This window comes from Natrix helvetica (genome assembly GCF_964273705.1).
Source record: "Natrix helvetica genome assembly, chromosome: 3".
Classification (NCBI taxonomy): Eukaryota; Metazoa; Chordata; class Lepidosauria; order Squamata; family Natricidae; genus Natrix; species Natrix helvetica.
Window position 1 is genome coordinate 92644594 of NC_138549.1, and position 16865 is coordinate 92661458.

Below are 16865 nucleotides of genomic sequence, written 5' to 3' on the forward strand. Positions count from 1 at the left end.
CTCCATTCTCTTCTTTTTCATTCCTTTCTGTCAGGATTGCTGTTGGATCTAAGGTAATAAAACAACATAGCTCTATTCACACAACCATAAAATTGTTACTGAATTAAACCACCTCTATTTTCATGCAATTATCTTGTTACAAGCTAGTCAAATGAGTTCGTTCACACAATTCCTTAAGGACAAAATATAACACCCATAGGAAAATGAATTAAGCTCAGCACATTCTACAAATGTAATCAATTTCTGCAATTTCCCAGCTCAAAACAAACTCAGGTTTGGAAAGAGATAGGAGCTGTGCCCTTTGCTCATCCCATTTGGAATGCTCTTTCTGGGTCATTGGGAGTCTTCTACCTTTTTAAAAGAAAAGTTTGGAGGAAATTCTATTTGATTTGAAATAACAAAAGTCAGATTTGGGGTTAAGACCTTGCCCCTGTCCCCTCCAAATGCCACCTGTGAAAAATATGAGTGGGATATTCAGACGTGCATAAAACTTCTTATATTCTCATTTGCTTAGAATGCCAATTAGTTTGTTAATTTGCTTGCTGTTTGTATGTATACTGAGACCTTATGCACCGGAAACAAATTCTTTGTGTGTTTAATCCCACTTGGGCAATGAAGAATTCTATTCTATTGTATTTTGAAATGTTGAAACAATAAATATGAATATGGTACACTATATCATTATATTAGTTCTCCTGTAAGTATAAAATATCATGCAGAGACAATAAAGGCAAGATTGTCTTTAAAAAGTACATCAGCTAAATGTCTTTATTTCCATGATTGTCACACAGATTGTTATCTTTCTCTTTCTACAGTCTGCTCATCTTTTTTTCCTTTCTTTTTCTCTTTTCAACTCTTCCCCTCACCCCTAGTTCCCATGAACTTTTCTCTTCTTAAAAGGAATTCTCCAGTGTATCCTTGTTGTGCTTCAATAGTGTGCAAGTGATCTGCAACTCCATGGCAAACCTAACTGGGCATCCTAAGGCTGAAGATTTCCCACATATTCTTGTTTTGTGGCATTAGCACAGATATTTTTCACTCCTCACAGCTGACAATGGAGCAAACAGATTGCTCTCTGCTGCCAAAATTGCTTTTCTTAGCTATTACATGACTATAAATTATATTGAATTCAATAGAATTTAGACTGAGTTCAGTTGGCAGCTTTCCTTTGGTATCTTTACAACATGATGGAACTTGCAAGGTTCTTGTCCAGTGAATCTTTAATTTTACTTAAAGCAGACTTTGTTGTGTCATCTCTAAGCTTTGGTGAGGAACTGTGTCTGACATGCTCGGGTAACTTAGTCATTTTTTATGGTAAGCTGCTGAAATATTCCATCAAGCCAGCAGCTACACGTAAAAATAAAAAGTAATTCAGGGCTAACATTGCACTTAAGCAGTACATTCAATTAATGTGTAAGAATTGCATTTAACTTATCATTTCTTTTTGCATTTCTTATGATATCTCAAGCCTTTAACTTTGAAAAGTGGCACATAGAGCCAGAGGCTGGTGTTGCCCTTTTAAAAATGTGTTGAGGTAAAGATAAAATGTTGAGATAATTACAATTGTTGTCACAAATTGCTATTCACCAATACTGTAAGACAATTTCACCATGAAAGAAACTCGCAGGGGTTAAACAGGAAAATTTTACATTCTCACATGGTGACATAATTCTAGATAGTATATTTTATTTATTTAGAAATGATCTCACATTTTATGACTCTCTGGCTTGTAGGAAAAATAAAATAAAAAGCCACCTAACATGAAATGTAATTAGGAATACATAGGTCTAAAATTTAGCAAAACATGTGAATGTCACATGCTGTTGAGTATTCAAATGTCTACAACTTGCAAAGTTATATGGTCATGTCAGTAAAATAAATTGCTTATCTTTTCAACTGATTCTGTATATTGTTAGTAGTATCTGTGTGTTCTAGACAAGCTCTGATATTTTCAGATAGCTCAAAAAGCTAAAAGCTAGTTTCAGGTAGCTCAAAAATACTGTCTCTCATAATAAATGTAACCAGGATCAGAATAAAATTAAACTACTTTTGATGGCTGGCAGGGAGCAGATTATTAATCTTGGTAATAAAAAACCAAAAAGGATGGAATAACTGCGAAATGGAGTCAATGAAAGAGACAGGCCTGGAGATTGTATTTGTAATTTCTGCCTTTTCTTAAAGTTGTTTTCTTTTCTAGATTTCTCAAAGTAAAAATTTCTCCTAAGTGGAAATAAATAAATTCTTGCTTGTGTTCTTAAAAGAACAGAAGACCAAGCAGCTCAACTGAGTCTATTATTAACATGAAAGACACTCAGTAAAAGACAAGACTCTTCCCGAGAAAAAGTCAAAAAAACAAACTGAATCAGAACATAGGTAATATCTTTGTTGATGCAAAATATCTGCAATTAAAATCAAGAACTGGTTAAAACAGTTTGAAACTACAGGTCTTTCCTTAACAGGGATTCACAGTTGTAAGATAGCATTCTTTAGCTTTCCAGAAATAGATATTTGGCTCATGAATCAAATTACTTATCAATATAATTCTTTACCACACCACAAAATGCAGTATGTAAAAATATGCAAGGATTTACATTTTTTACACAACTGTAACAAAACTTTTAGCAAATAAGTTATAAATTAGAACATGACTTTTGTTTCACAAAGCAGTACAAACAGTCTCTAAAATTTCCTTCACAGAACACCCTTTCAAGTTCAACAAAAAACTTACAAAAAAGAACACTTTATTTATAACCTCTGTATGTAGCTTTTGCCCTTCCCAAAAGGTTCAAGGATATAGGTTGCACAATTTTAAAACATAAGTCTATGAACAAACATTACTAAGATAAAAATAGGTGTTCCCACTGGAAAAAAAAAAGTTATTTTGGCAAATTCAAAACTTGCTGCTAATGCTGAAATAATAGGTTTTTACAGAACTTCTAGAAGTGTCTCTTGGTCATCTAATACTTTCCTTGTTTTCTTTCCAAACTAGGAACAATTAATTTGAAATAAAAGGGATCTGTGCAAAGATAACAGCGCTTTAGTGGGCCTTGTGCAAAAACAAAGGTGTCATCCTTCTGTTTTAAGCAATAGTTTAAAAAAATCAAGTGTATCCATTTTAAATACTTGTTTTCAGTTACCATTTTGTGACTCCACAGAGTTACTAAAAAGAAGCATACTGAACGGATCTTTTGCTTGAATAATGAGAAATTCTATACCCTACCAGTTCATTTATTAAACAGCATATTGCTAAAGTTATCCAATAGGATATGTATACATATAAATATATATTTATTTCAGTGCCATTTGGTTTAATTTCATTATGCACACATACAGGCTTTGTGTTGGTGTTGTTTCCTTTTTAATAAAGTTCCAGTGCCAAAAACCAATGCTGCTTGTTTATTCTGAAGAGCAGGAAGAAAACACGGTCCAGTTTGAAAATCCACTATAGTGAACTGTTCTTCAGATGCTGTGTCTGCAGAGGCTTTACATGATATTCATAGATCTTCAGTGCAGGCCCCAATTTTAATGAAAGTCCAGTGAGTACATCGTTCCTTGTCATCAACAGTAAAGACTTCCCATCAATTTCCTAAAACAAAAATGAATAAAAGCTTAAAACAATCTAGAAATGGGGAATAGGTTCAAAAGCCCTTTTATTGTTTGTTTTTAAAGGTACTTGGAACGTGGGCGATTTTTTAAGGTTTATCAATAGTTTCTGTTTTAATCAAAAAGACTGTAATTCTTGAATCTAAAGGTGTTTTCCCTTCTGTGATGGCTAAGGAGAATTTGAGGCATTTGGAACCTACCTGACTTCTTATCCCAAAAATACTGAATCAAGTTCATTGGTCCAGCCAGCAGCCACCTTGCAGGGTTTCAGGCCAAATCCATATGACCACAATTGAGCTCAAAATTTCTATTGCTAAGCAAGACAGTTGTTAAGTGAGTTTTGCCCCATTTTATGACCTTTCTTGCCACAGTTGTTAACTGAAAACACTGCAGTTGTTAAATTAGTAACATGGTTGTTAAGTGAATCTGGCTTTCCCACTGACTTTGCTTGTATTAAGAGCGCAAAAGATGATCTTATGACCTTGGGATACTACAACAATAAATATGAACTAGTTGCCAAGCATCTGAATTTTGATCATATGATCATGGGAATGCTGCAATGATCATAAGTGTGAAAACGTTTTTAAAACTGAGCTCCTGGAGGGAGCAGGAGGCTACACAAAGATTTGAACTCAATCCTTGGGCAGCAAGCTGAAGTTAACCCATGCTTGGACACTCCTGCAGCGCCTAGGAGAAACGTTTATCTGAAAAATTTATTACAAGGAAGAGAGAAAGCTAAGGGGACTTAGAAAGGCTTAAAGTAAAGAAAGGCTGTTGACACTCAGAGGAAAAAAAGAAAGGAAAACTGTTAAAAGAAAAGGAAGAACCATGGTAGACTTTCTAACAACTTTATAATTAAGTACTCAGTTGTACTTTCCTTTTTTTAAAGAGTATTCCTTTTTAAAGAGAAACATTTTATATCTTACGTCTTCATGCTGTTCTGACTAGGCTTCCTGAGAAAGCATAAATCACAATCTTAGTCCCCAAAACTCTCTTTTATTTATACCGCTGTAAATTATGGTCATTCACAGCCAATCATGATTCACAAACAGTCTGTGAAGAGTACGACAGATGTCTGCTCGAGTTGCCAGAGTCTTTCAGGGTAATGTTGATAAGCACCTACCTTTATCTCCCCTGAAACGCTGGCACAGATCTAATTGCCAATTAGTTCTGCAAGGCAAAGAGTCAAACGGAACTTCTCAGAGCTTGAACCAACCAGTGAACTAATTGCTTCCTGCAAAGGCTCACGTCCGTTTGCTCCTCTTTTATGTCTTATCGGAGGGGCCAATCATCTCCAAGCCTTACTCCCGAGTCGCCCCTTTTTTCTCAATTGTTCTTGCCTTCTGGCAGTTCTGCGCATGTGCACAGTGGGAACAGGTTCAAACTGTTCTTCTTCCTCGCTGATGTCAGACTCCAGAGGCAGCACATCACTACCAGATAGCCTTGGCTCCCTCTCTGCCTCTGACGCAGAGACCTCGTCTGAGCCTTCCCCAGAGTCCAGAACTGGCCCATGTTCCTCCCCAACCTCCTCACTGTCCGACTCTGCTGTCAGCTCCACAGGTTGCCGGCAGACCACAACATATGCAATGATTTTCTTAAAATTGTTTACCTGCCCCTGAGTAAATGGAAGAGGAAAATGTCCACCAACTCAAAATACTATGACAGCAGGAAAAGAAACTGCTAAGGGATGTGATAAGAATTCTTATCATTTTGGTCCCATATTTGGTAGCAAAATATTGTATATTTACTCACCTATAAACTTTTGACCAAACACACCGAGTTCCCCTACAATGCCCAAATTATCCATAAAAGACAAATCCTAGCATGAATAAAATTTGCTTACAATTTGCTGTTTCCCAGGGGAAGAAAGTCCTAACTGACCTTTAAAAATGTACAATATTCTGGTTTCTTTGCTTTAATTTTTAAAAAATTAAAAATTAAAAAAAATATTTCTTAAAAAAACAAATAAAGTCTTGTCAGTCCTCCTGGATAAACTAGACATGGAACCAGATGAGCTAAATCTACTTTATTAGAAGGCTACATTAACTTGTAAGTCTGAAGGTACAAACTTCCTGCCTGCCACTTTTAACTCCTAGATCCATTAGGGCAGGTTTTTTCGTTGACTGTTTACCAACCGCAGGTTCCTGCCTCTCGTCTGATGATTTCCTAAGCAGCTTCTCTTCTCCTTTTTCCTCAAGGTTAGCCATGTATTCCATTACAAACCCTTATCACATTCCCAGCAGTGTGGGCTCTCAGCAGAAATTCCTGCTTCTTTCAGCACTTAACCCGTGTTACCCTGAAAAAAAGACTGGGTCTTATTTTCTTTGGGGTCCCAAAATAAGCACTAGGGTGTTTTCAAGGGGTGTCGTATTTTTCCCCCGTGTACAGGCCCACTTCTGCTTGCTCACGGTGGGACATTAGGCCATGTGGTGTGTCAGTGCCACTGCCGCGAGGTAGAGGAAATGGAGCTGCCCCATGTACCCTGCACCAGCTTATCTCAGGTTCCCTGCACCCAGGCCACCAACGTCCCGAAACCTGCCTCGCTTCATGGCCACAGCACCAGTAGCCCTATCCAGCAGGCTCCCACAATGCACTGGGGCCACAGCCACAAGACAAAGCAGAGAAGCTGCCCCATGCATCCTGAAACCTTCCTCGCCTTATGGTCACGGCACCATCACACCACTCAGCCTCCTGCTCCGTTTGTCATGAGCAAGCAGAAACAGCGCTGGGGTTTCTGATGCACATGAAATGACCCCCCACATCAGGAGTCTCTTTCTCTCTCTGCGCCGCTGATTCAAAGGAAAGAATCTGATAAGTCCCAGACAGGATTCAGGTGTCAGTGCCTGACCAAGGGAAATGAATAGTTGTCTGCCACACCTATTCATCTCCGCCTCCTTTATTGCCATAGCTAGGATGGGGCTTAGCTAGTGCTGGTGGCTCTTCCATCCCAAGGATTGGCCCATAGATTCTTCTCTTTTCCCTTCTGCACATCCACATGTCAGGCACTGCACCCAGCTGTTCCTCCTCTTCCTGACCAACCACCTCCAGACCTGGGGGCTGTGGCCTCTCCATCTGAGGGCTGATGGATGGTCCAGGCTCCACCTCTGTCTCTATCTCTGACAGTTCCATTCCCTCTTCCTGCTTGGAGCTCTCAGATTTTCTTGACACTGGTCCTGCCTCCCAGGCCTTCTCCTCATCTCATTCATCTGCTGGAGGGGCCAGCGGCCAACAGGCCACAAAAACATGGTTGATGGTGCTGCCACTGCGAGGCAGGTGTCAGGGCATGGATGGACTGGCTGCAGGCGCCCTGAGGTAAGCCAGTGCGGGGTGCTTGGGACAACTCCACCACCCCACTTCACGGCCACCACACTGCAAGCAACCAGACAGAATGGGCAGGCAGCCGATTGCACAGGTTCTTAAGTTGGGCTTATTTTGGGGGTAGGGCTTATATTAAGCACACACCTAAAACTTGCTAGGGCTTATTTTCAGGGAAACAGAGTATTTGGATGAATGACTATGAACCTCTGCAAATCTGCAGTCACACGATCATGTCAGAAAGTTCCAAAGAGCAAGAACAAGGAGTCAATGGAGAAAATATGACACAACTCTAAAGTGTAGCATTTTCCTATTAATTGACTATAATGAAATAGAGCCCTGTTATATATGTTGGGTACAGGTAATCCTCATTTAATGTCTGCAATTGAGGATGTCTGAACAGTTATTAAGTGAAAAATCACATGACCATTGACTGTGCTTATAATTTTACTCCGGCTTTCCTTTACGTCACAGTATTGGAAAGTTACAACTCCAAACAACTGAGGGAATCCAAATAGCGAGGTTTTCTGGAACTTGCCTCAAGAGAAAGCTGGTAAAAGGTAAAATCTTATAACCTTTTCCCCCCACTGTCCACTTTTTGGAATGCTCACTCCAGTGTTGGGCTAATGAGCAGTAAGAGAATTAATGTTTATACTACATTCACTGAAGAGAAAGGGATTAAAAAAGACTAAGCTGGTATAATTAGGGTGTGTCAATTTTTTCAGCTTTCAAATTCCAAACATTAGGGGTGCTCAAAAGTTGTGATATGCCTTGGGGATTGTAAAGATACTTTGGTTACTTTAATATAATTTAGATGTGCTTGGTAAATAACTACATTATTATCATAACTTTTCAGACTAGCAATTCCCAAGCAAACAATTAAGACCCAGCAGTTCCCCAGTTCTGTCAAAGAAGAACATTATTCTGTGTGCAGTGAGCTGGGTAGAAGATATCTTTATCATTTTACTCCAGAGAAAGGCTCAAAAAAAAGGAAAACCTGCTCAAGTGATTGCAGATAATCTTGCGTATTTCATGAAGAAGAAAGGCATTGACAAAAGCTTGAAAACCATTGCAGGAGATTCTACAAATGTTAATACTGGCTGTGAAGGTGGTGCCATGCACTGGGCAGCGGTCAAGCCAGAGCATTGACACTGATGGAGCTGATTGACTGGTCTGAAGGTATATATGAGCCACTTTGATGAGCAAACTGACTATAGAAGAAATAAAGAAGTTCATTGACAAACCAATGCAAGTGCCACATGCCCAGTCAGTAGAGAGATGTGTGAAACAGAGGCAGCAAGCAGAGTGTATGCACATGAACAATGTGAAGGTTATATTAGAGGCCAAGAAGCAAGTCGGCAACTGTTGTCGAAGAACAAATCAAAACAAGACTTGAAACTCACTTAAACATTTTTGTAACTCAGATAATTGCTTTCTGATATTAGTTTATGATTGCATGGATTATTCTTTGCTTAGCTAGATAAGATCAATGCAGAAAAAAACTTTATCTAGCCATTATTCCCGTCATGGTCGGATCACTCACTTCTCCGGCTTGACTTCCCTGGTGCTACCCCCCACCGCGAGGAGGGGGAACCGGAAGGCATTAGATGGTTCTGCCCCAAGCGCCTGATGGAACCAGATAGGTTCCAGACGGAGCTTGGGCCACCTCCTGTGGATCTGACCCGCCCCCGAGTAGAGGACCTGGTGGACGCATGGAATAGTGCGACTACCGGGGCCCTAGACCGGGTGGCGCCTTTGCGGCCTCTCCTGCGGCGACGAACCACCCTGGCCCCTTGGTTTACTGAGGAGCTAAGGGTGATGAAACGCCACAAGAGACGCCTAGAGAGTCGTTGGAGATCCTCCCGTTCCGAATTTGACCGAGCACAGGCACGAGCCTATTTGAGGACGTACCTTGTGGCATTAAGAGCGGCCAAACGTCAATATTGTGCCGCTCTTATTGCGTCCGCAGATAACCGCCCTGCCGCCCTGTTTCGGGTGACTCGCTCCCTCTTGTTTGAGAGACCGCGGGAAGCCCCTTTACAGGGCAGAGCGGAGGAGTTTGGGAAATATCTACAGGACAAAGTCGCTCAAATCCGGATGGGATGGGCCCCTTTCAGTGGTCCAGTAGAGACGCCCGTGGCGAGTCTTGAGGGACCGCTTTGGGAGGAGTTTGACTCGGTTGCCATCGAGGATTTGGACAGGTTGCGTGGACGTCTGCGACCCACCACATGTTTATTGGACCCGTGTCCCTCCTGGCTTGTACTGGCATCCTGGGAGGTTACGCGCGACTGGCTCCTGGGCCTAGTGAACGCCTCGTTGGGTGAGGGGTCTCTACCGGCCGCCTTGAAAGAGGCGGTGGTGAGGCCCCTGCTCAAGAAGCCTTCCCTGGACCCAACGGACCTAGTCAATTATCGTCCTGTCTCCAACCTTCCTTTTTTAGCGAAGGTTGTAGAGAGTGTGGTGGTACAGCAGTTCCCACGTCACCTGGAGGAAAATGATTATCTAGACCCGCGCCAGTCCGGCTTCCGACCCGGGCACAGCACGGAGACGGCCTTGGTCGCATTGGTTGATGATCTCTGGAGGGCCAGAGATAGGGGTTGTTCCTCTATCCTGGTCCTATTAGATCTCTCGGCGGCGTTCGATACCATCGACCATGGTATCCTGTTGCACCGGCTAGAGGGGCTGGGAGTCAGGGGCACCGTCTTACGGTGGTTTGGCTCCTACCTCTCTGACCGGACGCAACGTGTGTTGGCAGGGGAGCAGAGTTCGACCCGGAGGTCACTCACATGTGGAGTGCCACAGGGATCGGTGCTCTCGCCTCTCCTGTTCAACACATACATGAAACCGCTGGGCGAGATCATCCGTGGTTTTGGGGTGGGATATCATCTGTATGCTGATGATACTCAGCTATACATTTCCACCCCGAACCACCCCAATGAGGCCGTCGAAATGATGTCCCGGTGTTTGGAGGCCGTACGGGTCTGGATGGATGGCAACCGACTAAAACTCAACCCTTCCAAGACGGAGTGGCTGTGGCTTCCGGCCCCCCGGTTCAACCAGGTGCTTCCATCTCTGGCCATTGGGGGCGTGCAACTAGCCCCCATGGAACAGGTGCGCAATTTGGGCGTCCTCCTAGATGCCCGGCTGTCCATGGATGACCATGTAACAGCCGTGGCAAGGGGGGCGTTCCATCAGGTCCGCCTGATGCGCCAATTGCGCCCCTTATTGGACCGGGATGCCCTACGCACAGTCACCCATGCGCTAGTGACGTCTCGCCTGGACTACTGCAATGCTCTCTACATGGGGCTTCCCTTGAGATGCACTCGGAGACTACAGTTGGTCCAGAACGCGGCCGCGCGGGTGATTATGGGGAGGACTAGATACTCCCCTGTAACACCTCTCCTGCACGAGCTGCACTGGCTTCCTGTGGTCTACCGAGTGCGTTTCAAGGTTTTGATTATGATCTTTAAAGCGCTTCATGGCACAGGACCTAGTTACATGCAGGATCGCATCCTGCCCCACACATCCCTACGACCAATTCGCTCACACAGAGAGGGACTTCTCCGGGTGCCGTCCGCCAAACAGTGTTGGGGGGCGACACCCAGGAGCAGAGCCTTCTCTGTGATGGGCCCAGCCCTGTGGAATGACCTCCCCCGTGACATCAGGATTATTTCCGATCTCCGCTCCTTCCGTGTACAGTTGAAGACCCACCTCTTTCAATTATCTGGCCTGGCTCAACCGTAATTTTTCATATTCCTCCTGACTGTCTTTTTTAAATTTTAAATTTTTATTGTATATTGGGTTTTTATTATTGGGGTATGTTAATGGTTTTAATTGTCTAAATGTTGTAATCTATTACCTCCTCCGTGCATGTATGTCTTTGTATATATGTATGTTTATATATGTCCTAGTGTACGCCGCCCCGAGTCCTGCCTGGAAAGGGAGCGGCTAATAAATTCAAATTTATTATTATTATTATTATTATTTAATTTTTGTAGCAGAAGGTATAATTTTGAGAACATAAAGTTTACAATATTTGTGGGGCATATGATCAGATCAGTGGTGGGTTTCAAATTTTTTTAGAACCTCTTCTGTAGTTGTGGCCTGCTTTGTGGGAGTGGCTTGTCGGCCATGTGACTGGGTGGGAGTGGCTTGCCAGTCAGGTGACTGGGTGGGCGTGGCCAACTTGTAAAATGTGGTGAAACTCACTTAACAACGCTCTTGCTTAGCAACCAAAATGTTGGCTCAGAAACTCTGGCATTTGAAGCACGCAAGTCTTAAAGCTGTCAAGTTACAAAACCCTTGCACCCCTAACCCTTTAGAAAAAAAAACCCAAGGGTGTTCAAACTTGACAGCTTTAAGACTTGTGGACTTCAACTCCCAGAATTCTTCCTCCAGTCATGTTGGCTCAGGAACTCTGGCATTGAAGTGTGCAAGGCTTAAAGCTGTCAAGTTACAAGGCCCTTGCACCCCTAACTCTTTAGAAAAAAAACCCAGGGGTGTTCAAACTTGACAGCTTTAAGACTTGTGGACTTCAACTCCCAGAATTCCTCCTCTCGCTCTTCATCTTGATGATGTGCGGACGTGCAGGGGGAGGGAGCTGGAACCGGTTCTAAATGGCACTGTAGATTTGTGGAACCTCTTCTATAGAAGAGGTTAGAACTGGCAGGAACCCACCCCTGGATCAGACGTACATTTACCATACCAAGCTAAAGGTTGTGCAATTGCAAAAAATAAAGCAGATTTGAATTCTTGGCACATACGGTATTTTTAGAACCTCCTCACCTCACTGAAAAAATTTGCAAAAATTAATTTTCACCCGTTTAAATGACACACCCTACCAATGCTACATAATGGGCAATACACACAGAAAGGAATGCGCTAACAACGATTGTTTGCCTAGTATGCTTGCCATGAGCTACTTAGGAGTTGAAAGAGGGCCTTTAGTATGAAACTAATTAAGGTCTTGTCCATTTCAGGCAGCAGCTGTAAGCCGACAGGAAGATTCTAATCAAAGTAATTAAAGTGACAAAGCTGAGATTTTTAATTTGTGGTTTGCACTTTTTAGGGACATTCTGTGCTGCAGAGAAAAGCTGTTCAGGAATACATAGGCTGCTTAAGCAATCTCTTCATTCTGTGGGTGTCAGGCCTCAAGAATGACATGTGGAGTTACCTCTGAGTAGTTTCTTTATTCTTCTTCACTATAGACATAATCTTGCCAAGCCAAAGTAACTATCTGAATAACTATATACTCTGGGAACTATTAGGGAGGAGTCTTTTTAACCCTCTTCCTGTTGACCAAATTTTCCACGCTCCATTGCCTTTGTCCTGTAGAAAGCAGCTCCCCCCTCTCCTGGGAATCCAGATCACATATCCACTACATTGGGGTAGGAGAGGGTCAGAAAAAAAGGGTCACACACAGGATGTGTACTTACTGACTATAACTGCAAGCACATGACGTAGAGAGTGATGTTGCAAAGGTTGTAATTGCGGACATTGCTTGCAAAATTATCACATGATTAAACAATGATTATCTGCATTCAGAAATCAAGTATGGGTCTGTACTGTTCCTAAATTAATGATACGCCATCCAGTTTGTATTGACTCTTAGCAACCACAAAGATAAGCCTTTATCAGGATAATCTATTCCAACATGGCCTTTCAGGACTCCCAATGCCATTGTAATTGAGTTCATCTACCTGGCTACTGGTGGCTGCCTTCTCTTCCCTTCTAACCTCTCCCAGCATTAGGATAACTGTGCCTTCACACAAACTGCCCAGCCCTAGTACCAAAGTCTTGAGTTAGAACTCTGGATTGATTTGCTCTCGGATTTATGATTTTGGCTGCCCAAAGTATTCTCAGCAGAAGATTAATCAATTTCACATGGTCTTGTTTGCCTTCTAATCTCTCTCCCACTCTCTGAAATGCTCCTTACAATGCTGGGATCATTAACAAGAAAGAAATTATTATATTTACTTTCATTGAATCACAGGAAGGAAAGAATTACAAGACAGTAAGCAGGCACAGAATGGGGAAAACATCAGGCTGCTTGTGCAGCATGCTCAGGGCTGTCAGCACCATTATGTTGCTTTTGATGTGTAGTGCCTGCCTGCTCTCTTGCCTTATTCTCCAATTTCTCTACTCTGCAAGGTGAGAAAAAGGGAGAAAAGGACAACACATATTGACTGCAATCACATGTTTGAAGAATGCTGCAAAAGTTGTAAATGCAGGTATTAGTTATAAAGTTATTTTTTCACCATTGTCATCACTTTAAATAGTCACTGAAGAAAGCACTCAGCAAGCGAGGATAATAATTCTACAATAATTCTTTGTTGTTTTGTAGTGATTGTCTGCATTTTTGCAGCCAAATATAACAGTCCTAATTCATGGTTATTCCATATTACAGTCATCCTGAATGCAATGCCTTGACAAATTTTGGATCTAGAGCTCCTAATATTTTCACTCACGTATGTGGTAAGCAATTCCAAACATCTGGAAGTGATCGGATTTCAAAGGACTTCTGTAGTCTATCAGATTCAACAGGCATAGGTCTTAACAAGAATCATAAAGTCTGACTAATAAAGCTAAGCTATGACATTGGGTGTGTCAAAGATTAATCACTGGCCAATTTCCGTCCTTCTGAAATTCCATTTAGCTAATATTCATTGTGAACAATTAGGAAAAAGTAACACCAAAACATTTTCAACCAAATCTTAAACTTTTCACTATCAGCTCAGCGACCAAAATGTTATCAATACATGCAAGGGTGGGTTGCTGCCGGTTTTACTACTGGTTCGCAACCCCCGCGCATCAGGTGTGTGCTGCGTGAACGTGCATTATTCAATGTCAATTGTTCTTCGCGCATGCGCAGAACAATTTACAGTGAACTGCACACGTGCAGTCACTAAAATCCAAAATGGTGGCGGCCCAGCGGTGGCGAGGGAACTGGTTCGGGGGCGTGACAGGCCTGGGTTGCTGCCGGTTCTGTGACCCAGGCCTGATTTCCACTACAGGTTCGGCTGAACCAGGCTGAACCGGAAGCAATCCACTTCTGGATACATGCTGTGGAATATTTCCAATTAACTATATTGGCAGCATATGCAAGATTATGACAAAATTATGCACCTGAAAGGTAATACTGACAAACTAAGATTTTTTTAGGTTTATCAATAGTTTCTGTTTTAATCAAAAAGACTGTAATTCTTGAATCTAATAATATGAATCTAATAATAAAAGTAATACTGACAAACTAAACCTACACTTATTATTTGTTTGTTTGTTTGTTTACTTAATTAATTAAATTTAAATGACTATCCATCTCATAAGAAGTGACTCTGGACAGTGTAAAATAGTCAATAAAATAACAGGTATAAATGTAACATGCCAGTTAAGAGACCTGCCTACTATATGCTCGGATCTTTCAGACTGCTGAACAAATAGAAAGTCATAAACAAGTAAGCTAATTATGTAACTATATAAAGAGCAATTGAAAACCCATATATTTATTTGTAACAGGTTTAGGTTAGGGTTCTTAAAACCCCTGTAAGAAGTGCTCCAGCAAAGATAATTATTTTCACACAAATGTCACTAAAAATGCCATGTTATGAATACTAAACACTTCTTAAGCCTCCAGAATAATAGTAAAGGTTCCAGTGATTTTAAATATTTGAATATTTAAGCAAGAGCATATATTTACAGCTTGTTTCTAACAAATTGATAGAATAAACTAAATCTAACAAAATGATTAAAGGTTTTGCAGATATAGGCAATAAGCTAAATATGGAACATATGCACGAACATTTTGCCCACATATGCAAATTCTCTGATACTTACTTCATGGCACAAGCTATAGGAAGCTCCTAATTAACCAATTTCCTGTTTTTTCTAAATTGGGAAACTATGCCTAGAGTTTCAGAGAACTCTAGGATATTAAACCAGTTTGAAACTTGTTTAAAATGCCAAGTTGTTCCAAAGCTGGTAAGACATTTCCTGGTGAATGAAACGGGAAACAATATTTAATTGTTATCTGGAGGCCTTCTTGTGTGTTTTATATTACAAAGGGTGGAGCATAACAATGTATGTAGTAAAAGGAATAATTTAGACATACTAAGTTATAACACAAATACAGATTGCACAGTTGGGGCAATAAAAACTCTTCATGTCATTTAAGGAAAAACAGGTCTTGCTTAGGATAAGTTACATCCAAACGCTGATATAGTGTCATGATCATGGAAGTAATAGTCTGTTCTATTCTGCACTGATCAGACCACATCTGGAATACTGTGTCCAATTCTGACCATGGCAATATAAAAAGGAGCCTGAGCAACTGGAAAGAATGCAGAGAAAAGCAATAAAGTTGGTAAGGGGTTTGGAGGCTAAATCCTACAAAGAGCAATGAAAGGAACTTGGTCTGTTAAGCTTAAAGAGAAGGCTAAGGCTAAGTTTTCCAATATATGAAGAGATGTCACAGGGAAGAGGGAGTAGATTTACTCTCCCTAACACTTGAGGGTAAGGCAAGAACCAATGGACGGAACCTTTATAGTAAGAGATTCAAACTTGAACTAAGGACAAATTTCCTGACCATGAGAACTATTAGAAAAAGGAACAGCCGGCCTCCTGAATTTGTAGATGCCCCATCACTGAAGGATTTCAAGAAAAGATCACGCAGCTATTGATTCAAAAACGTATGAGAATTCCTGCCCAGTGCTTGGACTGGAATCTTCCAAGGTCCCTTCCTGCCCTATGATTCCATGATATACTTCATCTAGTAGATGACATCTACCATTTCCCATGTGCTAAAAAATTAATAAAAGACTTATTAAGTTGGTTTTTTTAAAAAAATTCTTCTTACAACAATTCTCCATTATCCTAATGAAATGGAATTTATCACTCACAAAGTTGGAAGGTAATGTCCCTGGTTCCTACATCTGAAATCATTTATACCAATTCATTTTGTTCATATAAGGAACAATACAGTGGTGAGATTCAAATTTTTTTTTACTACCGGTTCTGTGGGTGTGGCTTGGTGGACATGGCAGGGAAAGGATACTGCAAAATCTCCATTAACATCCTACTCTGGGGCCAGCCAAAGGTGGTATTTGCCGGTTCTCCAAACTACTCGGCATAGGAAACGGTATAGGGTTTCCTGCCTAGGCAGGGGGTTGGACTAGAAGACCTCCAAGGTCCCTTCCAACTCTACTATTGTATTGTATTGTATTGTACTCAAAATTTCCACTACCGGTTCTCCAGAACCTGCTGAATTTCATCCCTGGAACAATAACCCTTTTAGGTGCATGCTACATATGCAACAGCCTCTGTTGTTAGAATTGAGCAAGAGAATGCTCAGATGTCTATCCATGGGTAATATGCAGTGGACGAGTAGTGTGTGTTATGTGGGCTAATCCAGTGCCCCCCCCCCCCACCTTTTGGGCACCAGAGACTGGTTCCATGGAGAAAGGTTTTTCTGCAGATTGGAGGGGGCGTGGTTTTGCATGCTGCCTGCATTGCCCAGATGAAGCTTCATTTGTTTGCATGGCCCAGTTGCTGGCATGCCATGGACAGGTGCTGGTCCATGGACTGGGGGGGGGGGGTGTTGGACCAGCATTTAGTTTCCAGGCTGATATCCTTGCTTACCATAATTAATGCTTGTCACTGCTGGGAGACTCAATGTGATTCACTGCTTTCTTTCTGGACTTGATTCACTATTTGATCAATCTCCTATCTCAGGAAAGGTAATTCTTACATATACAGTATTCAATCTTTTCACCATCAATTGTGATTTTGACATGTCCATTTCTCACAGTGGTCATGAGCTTGGTCTTTTTTGATGTTCAGAAGGCGGCCACATTTCTTGATTTCCTTTTTAATCCTTTTGATCAGATTTTTTAGGCCTTTTTGTTTTCCTATTTGGTTTGAGAGGAAAGTTGTTTTTTCCAGCTTATTGTTGA

General features: G+C 41.5%; 1 protein-coding gene across 6 annotated transcripts in view; it reads right to left on the reverse strand.

Annotated features, from left to right (window-relative positions):
• Window positions 1-782: 782 nt before the first annotated feature.
• Window positions 783-16865, reverse strand: part of SAMD13 (sterile alpha motif domain containing 13) — a 47472-nt gene continuing 31389 nt past the window's right edge. For 5 of the 6 annotated variants that reach the window (XM_081949306.1, XM_081949305.1, XM_081949302.1 and 2 more), the window contains exon 4: window positions 783-3586. In XM_081949306.1, coding sequence (XP_081805432.1) covers window positions 3443-3586 — 144 coding nt within the window. In that variant the 3' untranslated portion in view covers window positions 783-3442. The remainder of the gene's footprint in view (window positions 3587-16865) is intronic. The other variant, XM_081949301.1, reaches the window with a different exon arrangement.